At 49.8% G+C, this 16,365-nt stretch overlaps 1 protein-coding gene across 1 annotated transcript in view; it reads left to right on the top strand.

Annotated features, from left to right (window-relative positions):
- Positions 1 to 3,756: 3,756 nt before the first annotated feature.
- The window catches only part of LOC120028534 (ubiquitin carboxyl-terminal hydrolase 32-like), a 75,385-nt gene continuing 62,776 nt past the window's right edge, over positions 3,757 to 16,365 (top strand). Inside the window, exons 1-2 of the mRNA XM_038973725.1 lie at positions 3,757 to 3,912; positions 12,294 to 12,421. Of these exons, the coding sequence (XP_038829653.1) occupies positions 3,855 to 3,912; positions 12,294 to 12,421 (186 nt within the window). The 5' untranslated portion in view covers positions 3,757 to 3,854. The remainder of the gene's footprint in view (positions 3,913 to 12,293; positions 12,422 to 16,365) is intronic.

Raw genomic sequence — 16,365 nt, 5'->3', positions numbered from 1 at the left:
ACAGGCGGTGTTAGACGCCCTTAGAAAGGCAGGGCTCACGGCGAACCCTGCCAAGTGTTATGTGGGGTTAGGAGAAACAGAGTATCTGGGATACACCGTGGGAAGAGGGTTAATCAAACCCCAACGTAAGAAGGTGGAGGCAATTAGAGAATGGCCGAAACCAGTAAATAAGAAGCAGGTTCGAGCCTTCCTAGGGCTGACCAGTTACTACCGGAAGTTCATCCCAAGTTATGCCACAGTGGCCGCCACACTCACCGACATGACTAGAGCCAGAGGGCCAAACATGGTCAAATGGGATGAAAGGGCCACCAAAGCATTTAGGACATTACAGGAGGCTCTCTGCTGTAATCCAGTGCTAGTGGTACCAGACTTTGAGAAAGAGTTTGTGGTTCAGACGGATGCCTCAGAATTCGGCTTGGGAGCAGTGCTATCCCAAGAGGTAGAAGGGGTGGAACACCCCATCCTGTTTTTAAGCAAGGAGCTGGAACCACGGGAAACCAACTACGCAGTCGTTGAGAAAGAGGCGCTGGCAGTAAAGTGGGCTCTAGAAAGCCTGAAATACTACCTGCTGGGGCGCCACTTCACCCTCATCAGTGACCATGCCCCACTCACCTGGATGCATAGGGCTAAAGAGAAGAACGCTCGGGTGATGCGGTGGTTTTTGAGTCTCCAACCGTTTCACTTTGACTTGAAACACAAAGCAGGGGAGGAAATGGGAAATGTGGATGGGTTATCCCGCATGCACGCATATTTTGCTGCGGTAGCTCGACCTAGGGGGTCGGATCTAGGGGGGAGATGTGTGGCAAAGAAGGGGGTCGAGTGATAAATGGCAGATATGTGAGAGCAGAACTAATAAACGGGCTCTGCCCGATCACTAAAATGGCCACCCCGATCAGAACTACAGATCACAAAATGTCCGACTGCCAAAACTACAAGTCCCAGAAGCAAGGGGAACCCTCAGAAGGTGGAGCCGACACACAGATAAAGGGTCAAGTAAAGGGTCAAGAAAAACCAGGAAGAGGAAGAGAGGGCTGGAAGGATCTATGAACCGTAGAGAAAGAGACAATAGATATTGGCTGGATTTACCGTGTATGAGCTGTACTGTTTTGGACTTACCTGTTGGCGTTTGGACCTGGACCTACTGAGAACCCGATTCGTGTACCGAACCTTGCTATCCTTGACCTTGCCTACGACCTGGGTGGACCAGGACGGAGAGACAAACACACAGGTACTGTCCTGTTCGAAAGAACTCTCATTCTGGGGTAATTTGGTGACAGTTTCCCACTTAATTTGTGACAAACGCTCATAACCTTGAAGAGGTTTGCCACACATCATACTGTTGTGCCAGCAGTAAGCAGAAGGAGATGAAGAGGAGAGGGCTGAAATAGAGGTGGAAGTTGACGGTCTAGTGGAGGAAGAGAGTGAAGAAGAGGAGGAAGAGTGTCCAGGGAGAAATTGAGGAAGAGGAAGAGGAGGACCGACAGTCCAGAGAGGGAGGACCAACAGTCCAGAGAGAGAGAGGAAGAGGAGGACCAACAGTCCAGAGAGAGAGAGGAAGAGGAGGACCAACAGTCCAGAGAGAGAGAGGAAGAGGAGAACCAACAGTCCAGAGAGAGAGAGGAAGAGGAGGACCAACAGTCCAGAGAGGAAGAGGAGGACCAACAGTCCAGAGAGGGAGGAAGAGGAGGACCAACAGTCCAGAGAGGGAGGAAGAGGAGGACCAACAGTCCAGTGAGAGAAAGGAAGAGGAGGACCAACAGTCCAGAGAGGGAGGAAGAGGAGGACCATCAGTCCAGAGAGGGAGGAAGAGGAGGACCATCAGTCCAGGGAGAGAGAGGAAGACAAATGGAGGCTGGGCAAATATTTGTGTCCATGCTGGAGCTGCAGAGAGATATATCCGCTAATACAGGACTATTAAGGAACCAATGCACTACTTTTTTTGTTATTTTCTAAATTATTATCATTTTTATAAAATATTATATTTGGGGCAATTGTTTTATATATATTTTTTCAGTACCCTCAGCACCCCTACTTCCCGTGGTGATGCAGAGGGGTATAGCACAAAGCAAACTAGATCTACTCTGGGTTTTCTAAAGCTAGCCAGCTTCGGTTAGCCAGCTTCGGTTAGCCAGCTTCAGTATGCCAGCTTCGGTTAGCCAGCTTCGGTTAGCCAGCTTCAGTATGCCCCCTTCGGTTAGCCAGCTTCAGTATGCCCGCTTCGGTTAGCCACCTTCAGTATGCCCGCTTCGGTTAGCCACCTTCAGTATGCCCGCTTCGGTTAGCCAGCTTCGGTTAGCCCGCTTCAGTTAGCTTCCTATTCCAGCTCAGGCTTTATCCGCACTAGATGGATATTGCTTGTTCGCCTGCCGCTATAACTCTAGCAGGCTTGTGACCATGCGTGCACGTTGCTAATCGAACGCAGACCTTTATCATTGAGACAATGTTGAAACATCAAAACCATAGGAAAGTCAGTGCCACGTTTTAATTTCCTAAATCAAAGAAAAGGTGTCTTGCATATTAAGTAGACTATCATGTGAAATAGACTTTTACAAGTGTTGGTTATCCCACGTTGAATTCCGTTGACCAAAGATAACTCGCTAACTCCTCAGACTACATTCGTAGTATAGGGCTCAGACAGCTATACGTGAATAAAAATATATACTTGTTTCTATTGTTTTAAGGTGTCAACATTCTTGACTATTGCTGATCTGTGCAAATGATCAGATATGGTAGATAATCATGTTTTATCACACATAAAATCATGTATACAGCACACAATAGAGAATTGATTAATTATAATTAAGCAATAAGGCCTGAGGGGGTGTGGTATATTGCCAATATACCATCCAATCTACCTCATCCCCATACTGTATTTATTTATTTATTTATCTTGCTCCTTTGCACCCCAGTATCTCAACTTGCACATTCATCTTCTGCACATTTACCATTCCAGTGTTTAATTGCTATATTGTAATTATTTTGCCTCTATGGCCTATTTATTGCCTTACCTCCCTTATCTTACCTCATTTGCACACACTGTATATACATTTTTCTATTGTATTATTGACTGTATGTTTGTTTTACTCCATGTGTAACTCTGTGTTGTTGTATTGTGTCCAACTGCTTTGCTTTATCTTGGGCAGGTTGCAGTTGTAAATGAGAACTTGTTCTCAACTGGCCAACCTGGTTAAATGTTTTGTCATGCCCGTGGAATACGGTCTGATATACCACGGCTGTCAACCAATCAGCATTCAGGGTTCGAACCACCCAGTTTATAATAACGGATAAACTAGTGCTAAAGTACAGTATTATAGCAGTAGACCAATTGTTAGACTAATATAACTTTCACACAGCAATACTGAATCTTGACAAGCTTTATCTTGTGCACTGCATATTCTGCAAACTTTATAATTAAAACCCTTTCAACTATATCCACAGGGGGGAGGCAGAGACAAGGACAACTTGGACACTTTTACAAAAAATGGTAGCCTAAAGTAGACGGACCCAAACTGTTTCATTGTGTGAGACGATTAGGCAACATAGCTTTGCAAATTGGGGTAAGGTGCTACGTAATTTGTAACAGCATATGAAAAGTGTCTGTATTTTGTTCAGTTCCATAGACTGCAGAAATACATAATGTACACTGTGTACACATAATGCACACTGCACAACCAGTTCATGCCAACTAATCAGGTGACCCATGGAGCTCCGGTCATGTGATCAAAGCAGCATGGAGGCGTCGGTGAGGAGGGGCGTCATCCGTTGAAAACAGCAAAAACACAATGCTGCTAACGGATTTCGCAACATCGCCGTTCAACATGTATTTTCTCACATCGTAGTGAAATGAGGGCAACATGGGTGCCAAGGAGTCAAGGATAGGTTTCCTTTCGTATGATGAGGCCGTCAAAAGAGGTAAACGTGTGCTGTCTTGTTAATCCATCACTAACGTTATATTAGTTTAGCTACAGTAACTAACGTTAGCTAACTAGCCAGCCGCTAGAGATGGGTTGTCTAGTCAACTAAAACCACGGACGAGAGAGTGCCATGCAAATACCGTGGAACTTGTGTTTTCATGCCATGGGCACTGCAAAGCTGTGCGGTTAGCTGGCTGTGTTTCTACACATTGACAATTACAGCTAGTGAACAGTTACAGTAGATAGCTGGCTGTGTTTCTACACATTGACAATTACAGCTAGTGAACGGTTACAGTAGATAGCTGTCTGTGTCTCTGCACATTGACAATTACAGCTAGTGGACGGTTACAGTAGATAGCTGTCTGTGTCTCTTCACATTGACAATTACAGCTAGTGAACAGTTACAGTAGATAGCTGGCTGTGTTTCTACACATTGACAATTACAGCTAGTGAACAGTTACAGTAGATAGCTGGCTGTGTTTCTACACATTGACAATTACAGCTAGTGAACGGTTACAGTAGATAGCTGGCTGTGTTTCTACACATTGACAATTACAGCTAGTGAACAGTTACAGTAGATAGCTGGCTGTGTTTCTACACATTGACAATTACAGCTAGTGAACAGTTACAGTAGATAGCTGGCTGTGTTTCTACACATTGACAATTACAGCTAGTGGACGGTTACAGTAGATAGCTGTCTGTGTTTCTACACATTGACAATTACAGCTAGTGAACGGTTACAGTAGATAGCTGTCTGTGTCTCTACACATTGACAATTACAGCTAGTGAACGGTTACAGTAGATAGCTGTCTGTGTCTCTACACATTGACAATTACAGCTAGTGAACGGTTATAGTAGATAGCTGTCTGTGTTTCTGCACATTGACAATTACAGCTAGTGAACGGTTACAGTAGATAGCTGGCTGTGTCTCTTCACATTGACAATTACAGCTAGTGAACGGTTACAGTAGATAGCTGGCTGTGTCTCTTCACATTGACAATTACAGCTAGTGAACGGTTACAGTAGATAGCTGTCTGTGTCTCTGCACATTGACAATTACAGCTAGTGAACGGTTACAGTAGATAGCTGGCTGTGTTTCTGCACATTGACAATTACAGCTAGTGAACGGTTACAGTAGATAGCTGGCTGTGTTTCTACACATTGACAATTACAGCTAGTGAACGGTTACAGCAGATAGCTGGCTGTGTCTCTGCACATTGACAATTACAGCTAGTGAACGGTTACAGTAGATAGCTGTCTGTGTCTCTACACATTGACAATTACAGCTAGTGAACGGTTACAGTAGATAGCTGGCTGTGTCTCTGCACATTGACAATTACAGCTAGTGAACGGTTATAGTAGATAGCTGTCTGTGTTTCTACACATTGACAATTACAGCTAGTGAACGGTTACAGTAGATAGCTGGCTGTGTCTCTTCACATTGACAATTACAGCTAGTGAACGGTTACAGTAGATAGCTGGCTGTGTTTCTGCACATTGACAATTACAGCTAGTGAACGGTTACAGTAGATAGCTGTCTGTGTCTCTACACATTGACAATTACAGCTAGTGAACGGTTACAGTAGATAGCTGGCTGTGTTTCTACACATTGACAATTACAGCTAGTGAACGGTTACAGTAGATAGCTGTCTGTGTCTCTACACATTGACAATTACAGCTAGTGAACGGTTACAGTAGATAGCTGTCTGTGTCTCTACACATTGACAATTACAGCTAGTGAACGGTTACAGTAGATAGCTGTCTGTGTTTCTGCACATTGACAATTACAGCTAGTGAACGGTTACAGTAGATAGCTGTCTGTGTTTCTGCACATTGACAATTACAGCTAGTGAACGGTTACAGTAGCCAGCTGTCTGTGTCTCTGCACATTGACAATTACAGCTAGTGAACGGTTACAGTAGCCAGCTGTCTGTGTCTCTACACATTGACAATTACAGCTAGTGGACGGTTACAGTAGCCAGCTGTCTGTGTCTCTACACATTGACAATTACAGCTAGTGGACGGTTACAGTAGCCAGCTGTCTGTGTCTCTACACATTGACAATTACAGCTAGTGAACGGTTACAATAGATAGCTGGCTGTGTCTCTACACATTGACAATTACAGCTAGTGGACGGTTACAGTAGCCAGCTGTCTGTGTCTCTACACATTGACAATTACAGCTAGTGAACGGTTACAATAGATAGCTGGCTGTGTCTCTTCACATTGACAATTACAGCTAGTGGACGGTTACAGTAGCCAGCTGTCTGTGTCTCTGTCAAGTGTTTCAGAACAATCTTCTGTCTGGAATCAAAACATCATTTTAACAGGCCACGCAATATTTAGGATGTTGGAAAGGTCGCTCTGAGTAAAAAAAACATTTGCTAGGTGAATATTTATCAGTGATCATTTTTTATTTATTTAACTAGGCAAGTCCGTTAAGAACAAATTCTTATTTACAATGACGGCCTACCGGGGAACAGTGGGTTAACTGCCTTGTTCAGGGGCAGAACGACAGATTTTTACCTTGTCAGCTCTGGGATTAGATTCAGCAACCTTTCGGTTACTAGTCCAACACTCTAACCACTAGGCTACCTGCCACCTCTACACTCTAACCACTAGGCTACCTGCCACCTCTACACTCTAACCACTAGGCTACCTGCCGCCCCACATTCATTACTTGTTTCTGCTCTCTCATAACATCACCCATCCAGTCTACTGTATGAGTGTATTAGTGACGTTATTTTATTTTAAAGTTAAGTAAAAAAATAAAATGTGCCAATCAGTGACGTTAGAGAGAAGGCATGAGATGTCAGCTGTGTTTTTATACTAGGCCGGCTGGACGTATTTCTCTCTTAAGATCAGGATATTCTTTACTGTGTTCTTGTATAGCTATGCCTAGTGCTGAGTCAATTATCACAATGGCATTGCAGTGGTTAGACGGGATAGAAGTAGCCTAGTACCAGCCAAAATGTTTAGGATAAATATTGAATCAATTTGTTATAATTCAGCATATTCATCTGTTAATTGGTTCAGTGATGTAGGACTCAGGTGAATATTTATCACGAAGCACTTGAAAATATCTTATACCACTACCTGATACTTGCTGTACTTTGGTCCCTGCAGTTGTAACAACTGAACTTTGCCTGTCAGGATTGTTGAAATGTGTTACTTTTAGTGTTCTGTCACTGTGTGAACCTCGTATGGTAATGTACATTTAGGGTTCTGTCACTGTGTGAACTCGTATGGTAATGTACATTTAGGGTTCTGTCACTGTGTGAACTCGTATGGTAATGTACATTTAGGGTTCTGTCACTGTGTGAACTCGTATGGTAATGTACATTTAGGGTTCTGTCACTGTGTGAACTCGTATGGTAATGTACATTTAGGGTTCTGTCACTGTGTGAACTCGTATGGTAATGTACATTTAGGGTTCTGTCACTGTGTGAACTCGTATGGTAATGTACATTTAGGGTTCTGTCACTGTGAACCTCGTATGGTAATGTACATTTAGTGTTCTGTCACTGTGAACCTCGTATGGTAATGTACATTTAGGGTTCTGTCACTGTGTGAACTCGTATGGTAATGTACATTTAGGGTTCTGTCACTGTGTGACCTCGTATGGTAATGTACATTTAGGGTTCTGTCACTGTGTGAACCTCGTATGGTAATGTACATTTAGGGTTCTGTCACTGTGTGAACCTCGTATGGTAATGTACATTTAGGGTTCTGTCACTGTGTGAACCTCGTATGGTAATGTACATTTAGGGTTCTGTCACTGTGTGAACTCGTATGGTAATGTACATTTAGGGTTCTGTCACTGTGTGAACCTCGTATGGTAATGTACATTTAGGGTTCTGTCACTGTGTGACCTCGTATGGTAATGTACATTTAGGGTTCTGTCACTGTGTGAACTCGTATGGTAATGTACATTTAGGGTTCTGTCACTGTGTGACCTCGTATGGTAATGTACATTTAGGGTTCTGTCACTGTCACTAGCAATGGGCGTTCCAGTCCCTCCCCTCTAGCAATGGGCGTTCCAGTCCCTCCCCTCTAGCAATGGGCGTTCCAGTCCCTCCCCTCTAGCAATGGGCGTTGCAGTCCCTCCCCTCTAGCAACGGGCGTTGCAGTCCCTCCCCTCTAGCAACGGGCGTTGCAGTCCCTCCCCTCTAGCAACGGGCGTTGCAGTCCCTCCCCTCTAGCAACGGGCGTTGCAGTCCCTCCCCTCTAGCAACGGGCGTTGCAGTCCCTCCCCTCTAGCAATGGGCGTTCCAGTCCCTCCCCTCTAGCAACGGGCGGTCCAGTCCCTCCCCTCTAGCAACGGCCGGTCCAGTCCCTCCCCTCTAGCAACGGCCGGTCCAGTCCCTCCCCTCTAGCAACGGCCGTTCCAGTCCCTCCCCTCTAGCAATGGGCGTTCCAGTCCCTCCCCTCTAGCAATGGGCGTTCCAGTCCCTCCCCTCTAGCAATGGGCGTTCCAGTCCCTCCCCTCTAGCAATGGGCGTTCCAGTCCCTCCCCTCTAGCAATGGGCGTTCCAGTCCCTCCCCTCTAGCAATGGGTGTTGTAGTCCCTCCCCTCTAGCAATGGGTGTTGTAGTCCCTCCCCTCTAGCAACGGGCGTTGCAGTCCCTCCCCTCTAGCAACGGGCGTTGCAGTCCCTCCCCTCTAGCAACGGGCGTTGCAGTCCCTCCCCTCTAGCAACGGGCGTTGCAGTCCCTCCCCTCTAGCAACGGGCGTTGCAGTCCCTCCCCTCTAGCAACGGGCGTTGCAGTCCCTCCCCTCTAGCAACGGGCGTTGCATTCCCTCCCCTCTAGCAACGGGCGTTGCAGTCCCTCCCCTCTAGCAACGGGCGTTGCAGTCCCTCCCCTCTAGCAACGGGCGTTGCAGTCCCTCCCCTCTAGCAACGGGCGTTGCAGTCCCTCCCCTCTAGCAACGGGCGTTGCAGTCCCTCCCCTCTAGCAACGGGCGTTGCAGTCCCTCCCCTCTAGCAACGGGCGTTCCAGTGCCTCCCCTCTAGCAACGGGCGGTCCAGTCCCTCCCCTCTAGCAACGGGCGGTCCAGTCCCTCCCCTCTAGCAACGGGCGGTCCAGTCCCTCCCCTCTAGCAACGGCCGTTCCAGTCCCTCCCCTCTAGCAACGGGCGGTCCAGTGCCTCCCCTCTAGCAACGGGCGTTCCAGTCCCTCCCAACGGGCGTTGTACTACTTCATCACGGTTGATTGCGTTGCCATGGATCTAACTGTCAGTGGTGTGGCTGACACCGGCTCTGCTGGGAGTCCATTCGTTAAAAGCCTGTTAAGATTGAGCGAGCAGCGAGTCCACGGCCCCGGGGATCAGCGGGGTAAAGGTGCTCTGAATACAGGCAAGATAATGAATTCTTAGACCTGACGGGACCTGTGGATCCATGGTTATTTATGACACACACACACAGCCAGGTGCCACTAGTGGAGACCTAAATAAGAATTGAACATTTGATCAAATCAAAGTTTATTAGTCACGTGCGCCGAATACAACAGGTGTAGTAGACCTTACAGGGAAATACTTCTTCTTCCTAGGGTTGTAACGAGGAAGTTCCTCCTCTCAGGTAATAGTCCATGGAACATGGTTGCTTGTAGTATGCTAGAGTATCACGGCAGAATCCCTAACAACCCCGACCTCCACCCCTTTCCTCTGACATCGTCTGTCCTTCCAGCTTCAGGGAGAAGCCCGTTTCAAGTCCGAAGCAGCCAGGTGATTATTCCGCGGCTGTCATTTCCAAAGTGCTCTACTGTCAAGAGTGTTTGTGCTCTTCAAAACCGGTTCAAATGATTTGTTTTTTTATTTTCCCACCACGTGTTATTTTGTAGGCTTTTTGACACATAGCTGAAATTGTCAGCATTGAACAGTTAGTTTAGATTATACTGTCATCACCTTGTCAGCAGAGGAGACAAACACAGCATCCAATACTATCAGTCTCCCATCACCATGCCTTTAGTAGAGATTAGACCATGATGTATTCAGGACTACACACAGTTCAGTCTTACAGAATAGGGTTTTCTATTTGCATTTCAACCTACACGAACAGAATTACCCAGCCACTTTATTCCTACCGTGCTGCAATACTAGGTCACACATTCCTCCTTCCAGTCCCAGATTCATAAACATCCCTTTGACTTTAAAGCTGTTGCTTTTTAATTCTTTTTTAAAATTCGCTTTTTTTTTGCCATCCAGGGAGGGTACGATCATCAGTCCTGTTTTGCAATTCCCCTCGCCGTACCCAGAGCAAGCGAGCAATTTCTCTCCGTCTCCCTGTTCTTTCTGCACCTGTTTTAATAACCACATCCTACTACAGCAGCAGATGGTCAACTATAGGGGCTAGGATGGTCACATGCTGAGGCTGTTGCTTGTCTGGGTGAATACATTTAATTCAATAAATGAATAAAATATATTTGTTTAATTGACCCCTGAGAGAGGGGGGGAGAGAGCCACACATTCGATGGTAACACCTGTTATTAGCCTTTTTTAAATGAAGGCAGTGGCCTAACCGATTTACAGCTGAGGGTGGGAGGTTTGAATAGGGAGTAGCCTAGCTCAAAATGGCTGACGAGGAAACTCTGGTGGGGGCTCTCGTACTGAAACTCACTCTGGTGGGGGCTCTCGTACTGAAACTCACTCTGGTGGGGGCTCTCGTACTGAAACTCACTCTGGTGGGGGCTCTCGTACTGAAACTCAACCCTGGTGGGGGCTCTCGTACTGAAACTCAACCTGGTGGGGGCTCTCGTACTGAAACGCAACCCTGGTGGGGGCTTTCGTACTGAAACGCAACCCTGGTGGGGGCTCTCGTACTGAAACTCAACCTGGTGGGGGCTCTCGTACTGAAACGCAACCTGGTGGGGGCTCTCGTACTGAAACGCAACCTGGTGGGGGCTCTCGTACTGAAACTCAACCTGGTGGGGGCTCTCGTACTGAAACTCAACCTGGTGGGGGCTCTCGTACTGAAACTCAGCCCTGGTGGGGGCTCTCGTACTGAAACTCAGCCCTGGTGGGGGCTCTGCCCTGGTGGGGGCTCTCATACTGAAACTCAGCCCTGGTGGGGGCTCTCGTACTGAAACTCAGCCCTGGTGGGGGCTCTCGTACTGAAACTCACTCTGGTGGGGGCTCTGCCCTGGTGGGGGCTCTCGTACTGAAACTCACTCTGGTGGGGGCTCTCGTACTGAAACTCACTCTGGTGGGGGCTCTCGTACTGAAACTCACTCTGGTGGGGGCTCTCGTACAGAAACTCACTCTGGTGGGGGCTCTCGTACAGAAACTCACTCTGGTGGGGGCTCTCGTACTGAAACTCACTCTGGTGGGGGCTCTCGTACTGAAACTCACTCTGGTGGGGGCTCTCGTACTGAAACTCACTCTGGTGGGGGCTCTGGTACTGAAACTCACTCTGGTGGGGGCTCTGGTACTGAAACTCAACTTGGTGGGGGCTCTCGTCCTGAAACTCAGCCCTGGTGTGATCTTGTGTGCGTCCTTTCTTCAGCTGGCACCGTCACATGTTAATCACCTTCACTAGTCAAGGTGAAACCTGCCCCCTCTCTCCATAGCAGAGGATATGACCTCGTTGTTAGTTAGTTGGCACCTTATTCCCTAGGGCTGTGGTCCACCAGTAGTGCACTAGGGAATAGGGAACCATTTGGGATGCGACCTGTGACACATATGACCAGCTTACTCTCCCCAAATACCCTTTGGGTTAGGGACACCTTAGTCTTTAGCCTGATGTTAGGGACACCTTAGTCTTTAGCCTGATGTTAGGGACACCTTAGTCTTTAGCCTGATGTTAGGGACACCTTAGTCTTTAGCCTGATGTTAGGGACACCTAAGTCTTTAGCCTGATGTTAGGGACACCTAAGTCTTTAGCCTGATGTTAGGGACACCTTAGTCTTTAGCCTGATGTTAGGGACACCTTAGTCTTTAGCCTGATGTTAGGGACACCTTAGTCTTTAGCCTGATGTTAGGGACACCTTAGTCTTTAGCCTGATGTTAGGGACACCTTAGTCTTTAGCCTGATGTTAGGGACACCTAAGTCTTTAGCCTGATGTTAGGGACACCTTAGTCTTTAGCCTGATGTTAGGGACACCTTAGTCTTTAGCCTGATGTTAGGGACACCTTAGTCTTTAGCCTGATGTTAGGGACACCTTAGTCTTTAGCCTGATGTTAGGGACACCTTAGTCTTTAGCCTGATGTTAGGGACACCTTAGTCTTTAGCCTGATGTTAGGGACACCTTAGTCTTTAGCCTGATGTTAGGGACACCTTAGTCTTTAGCCTGATGTTAGGGACACCTTAGTCTTTAGCCTGATGTTAGGGACACCTTAGTCTTTAGCCTGATGTCTCTCTCTCTCCCACTCTTTCTCTCTGTAGTAACTGATGTGGAGTTGAAGCGGCTGAAGGATGCCTTTAAGAGGACCAGCGGCCTGTCCTTCTACATGGCCCAACAGTGCTTCTACAGAGAAGTACTGGGAGATGGGATCCCTCCGAAGGTTGCAGAGGTACGTCCCCTGGGACCCAGAACACACACGCACACACACACATCTCAGACACAACCTGATAGGAAATTGGGATATGACTGTCCCTTTCACCTCCCAACCCCTACAGTCCAGGTGACTCCTCTCACCTCCCTAGTCCAGGTGGGACTCCTCCTCTCACCTCCCCAGTCTAGGTGGGACTCCTCCTCTCACCTCCCCAGTCTAGGTGGGACTCCTCTCACCTCCCCAGTCTAGGTGGGACTCCTCCTCTCCCCTCCCCCAGTCCAGGTGGGACTCCTCCTCTCACCTCCCCAGTCTAGGTGGGACTCCTCCTCTCACCTCCCCAGTCTAGGTGGGACTCCTCTCACCTCCCCAGTCTAGGTGGGACTCCTCTCACCTCCCCAGTCTAGGTGGGACGACTCCTCTCCCCTCCCCCAGTCCAGGTGGGACTCCTCTCACCTCCCCAGTCCAGGTGGGACTCCTCTCACCTCCCCAGTCTAGGTGGGACTCCTCCTCTCACCTCCCCAGTCTAGGTGGGACTCCTCCTCTCACCTCCCCAGTCTAGGTGGGACTCCTCCTCTCACCTCCCCAGTCTAGGTGGGACTCCTCCTCTCACCTCCCCAGTCTAGGTGGGACTCCTCCTCTCACCTCCCCAGTCTAGGTGGGACTCCTCCTCTCACCTCCCCAGTCTAGGTGGGACTCCTCCTCTCACCTCCCCAGTCTAGGTGGGACTCCTCCTCTCACCTCCCCAGTCTAGGTGGGACTCCTCCTCTCACCTCCCCAGTCTAGGTGGGACTCCTCCTCTCACCTCCCTAGTCTAGGTGGGACTCCTCTCACCTCCCCAGTCCAGGTGGGACTCCTCCTCTCACCTCCCTAGTCCAGGTGGGACTCCTCCTCTCACCTCCCTAGTCCAGGTGGGACTCCTCCTCTCACCTCCCTAGTCCAGGTGGGACTCCTCTCACCTCCCTAGTCCAGGTGGGACTCCTCTCACCTCCCTAGTCTAGGTGGGACTCCTCCTCTCACCTCCCCAGTCCAGGTGGGACTCCTCTCACCTCCCTAGTCCAGGTGGGACTCCTCTCACCTCCCCAGTCTAGGTGGGACTCCTCCTCTCACCTCCCTAGTCCAGGTGGGACTCCTCCTCTCACCTCCCCAGTCTAGGTGGGACTCCTCTCACCTCCCCAGTCTAGGTGGGACTCCTCTCACCTCCCCAGTCCAGGTGGGACTCCTCTCACCTCCCCAGTCTAGGTGGGACTCCTCCTCTCACCTCCCCAGTCTAGGTGGGACTCCTCTCACCTCCCTAGTCTAGGTGGCACTCCTCCTCTCACCTCCCTAGTCTAGGTGGGACTCCTCTCACCTCCCCAGTCTAGGTGGGACTCCTCTCACCTCCCCAGTCTAGGTGGGACTCCTCCTCTCACCTCCCCAGTCTAGGTGGGACTCCTCTCACCTCCCCAGTCTAGGTGGGACTCCTCCTCTCACCTCCCCAGTCTAGGTGGGACTCCTCCTCTCACCTCCCCAGTCTAGGTGGGACTCCTCCTCTCACCTCCCCAGTCTAGGTGGGACTCCTCCTCTCACCTCCCCAGTCTAGGTGGGACTCCTCCTCTCACCTCCCCCAGTCTAGGTGGGACTCCTCCTCTCACCTCCCCCAGTCTAGGTGGGACTCCTCCTCTCCCCTCCCCCAGTCTAGGTGGGACTCCTCCTCTCACCTCCCCCAGTCTAGGTGGGACTCCTCCTCTCACCTCCCCCAGTCTAGGTGGGACTCCTCCTCTCACCTCCCCCAGTCTAGGTGGGACTCCTCCTCTCACCTCCCCCAGTCTAGGTGGGACTCCTCCTCTCACCTCCCCCAGTCTAGGTGGGACTCCTCCTCTCACCTCCCCCAGTCTAGGTGGGACTCCTCCTCTCACCTCCCCCAGTCTAGGTGGGACTCCTCCTCTCACCTCCCCCAGTCTAGGTGGGACTCCTCCTCTCACCTCCCCCAGTCTAGGTGGGACTCCTCCTCTCACCTCCCCCAGTCTAGGTGGGACTCCTCCTCTCACCTCCCCCAGTCTAGGTGGGACTCCTCCTCTCACCTCCCCCAGTCTAGGTGGGACTCCTCCTCTCACCTCCCCCAGTCTAGGTGGGACTCCTCCTCTCACCTCCCCCAGTCTAGGTGGGACTCCTCCTCTCCCCTCCCCCAGTCTAGGTGGGACTCCTCCTCTCCCCTCCCCCAGTCTAGGTGGGACTCCTCCTCTCCCCTCCCCCAGTCTAGGTGGGACTCCTCCTCTCCCCTCCCCCAGTCTAGGTGGGACTCCTCCTCTCCCCTCCCCCAGTCTAGGTGGGACTCCTCCTCTCCCCTCCCCCAGTCTAGGTGGGACTCCTCCTCTCCCCTCCCCCAGTCTAGGTGGGACTCCTCCTCTCCCCTCCCCCAGTCTAGGTGGGACTCCTCCTCTCCCCTCCCCCAGTCTAGGTGGGACTCCTCCTCTCCCCTCCCCCAGTCTAGGTGGGACTCCTCCTCTCCCCTCCCCCAGTCTAGGTGGGACTCCTCCTCTCCCCTCCCCCAGTCTAGGTGGGACTCCTCCTCTCCCCTCCCCCAGTCTAGGTGGGACTCCTCCTCTCCCCTCCCCCAGTCTAGGTGGGACTCCTCCTCTCCCCTCCCCCAGTCTAGGTGGGACTCCTCCTCTCCCCTCCCCCAGTCTAGGTGGGACTCCTCCTCTCCCCTCCCCCAGTCTAGGTGGGACTCCTCCTCTCCCCTCCCCCAGTCTAGGTGGGACTCCTCCTCTCATATCCCTTAGACATGGGCTTCAAAATGTCCCGTTTTACAAGCATCTGCATGACGTTACAGTGGCATGAGATGACGGGACGTAACAGTAGAGGACATTGGCTCCGAGATCCATTCCTTGAGGCTACTTCAACTCGGTAGTGGACATGCTTTCAGCCTGTTGAGATTGACCCTCAGTCATTTGTTGCATCCCAAATGGCACCCTATTCCCTATGTAGGGCACTACTTTTGACCAGGGCCCTATGGCACCCACCCTATGCACTACTTTTGACCAGGGCCCTATGGCACCCTATTCCATATGTAGTGCACTACTTTTGACCAGGGCCCTAAGCACCCTATTCCATATGTAGTGCACTACTTTTGACCAGGGCCCTATGGCACCCTATTCCCTATGTAGTGCGCTACTTTTGACCAGGGCCCTATGGCACCCTATTCCCTATGTAGTGCACTACTTTTGACCAGGGCCCTGGTCAGTGCACTATATAGGGTGCCATTTAGGATGCACACATTGTGTCTGTGTTCTTAGGTTGGCCACAGTGACTTGTGATTATATAAAGTCGTTTTAGGCTACTCCAGTTTATACAGTGGCTAGCTGGTTTAATGCATTTCCCCTGTTGGTTGTTTAACATTTCTAGTTCCATTTCCCCCATCAGAGGCTCTCTCTTCCTGCTCTGGTTTCTGTCCAGTTAGGCTAAAGGAAGCTGTACCCATACTGTAAAAATGCCTATTCCCAATTACACACACACACACACACACACACACACACACACACACACACACACACACACACACACATGCCACCTGACTGACTTTATCAGTGAATAAACACTAGTTGTGTTTGTACTCTGTCGGTCAAAGGCAGTGACTGAGTCATCAAGGGGATTGACGTAGGCCTATTCTGCGGATGAACATTTGTTTTTAGGGAGTGGGAAAATGCTTGGCCAGCTTTACATGCTGACCATGAACAAAGGTTTTTCTATCATTTCATCCAAATTGCTCGCGAGCGTTAGCGTAGCCGGGCGCTAAAATACAACTTGGTCTATTCTAAATGAGCTAGCTAGCAACAACGAGCTAGCTAGCAACAACAACGAGCTAGCTAGCAACAACAACGAGCTAGCTAGCAACAACAACGAGCTAGCTAGCAACAACAACGAGCTAGCTAGCAACAACAACGAGCTAGCTAGCTTAAATGGCCATGAATGTTTCATTTTGT

This window comes from Salvelinus namaycush, chromosome 34 (genome assembly GCF_016432855.1).
Source record: "Salvelinus namaycush isolate Seneca chromosome 34, SaNama_1.0, whole genome shotgun sequence".
Taxonomy (NCBI): domain Eukaryota; kingdom Metazoa; phylum Chordata; class Actinopteri; order Salmoniformes; family Salmonidae; genus Salvelinus; species Salvelinus namaycush.
The sequence above is the reverse complement of the archived record's forward strand: the minus strand, read 5'-3'. Positions and strand labels throughout refer to the sequence as shown.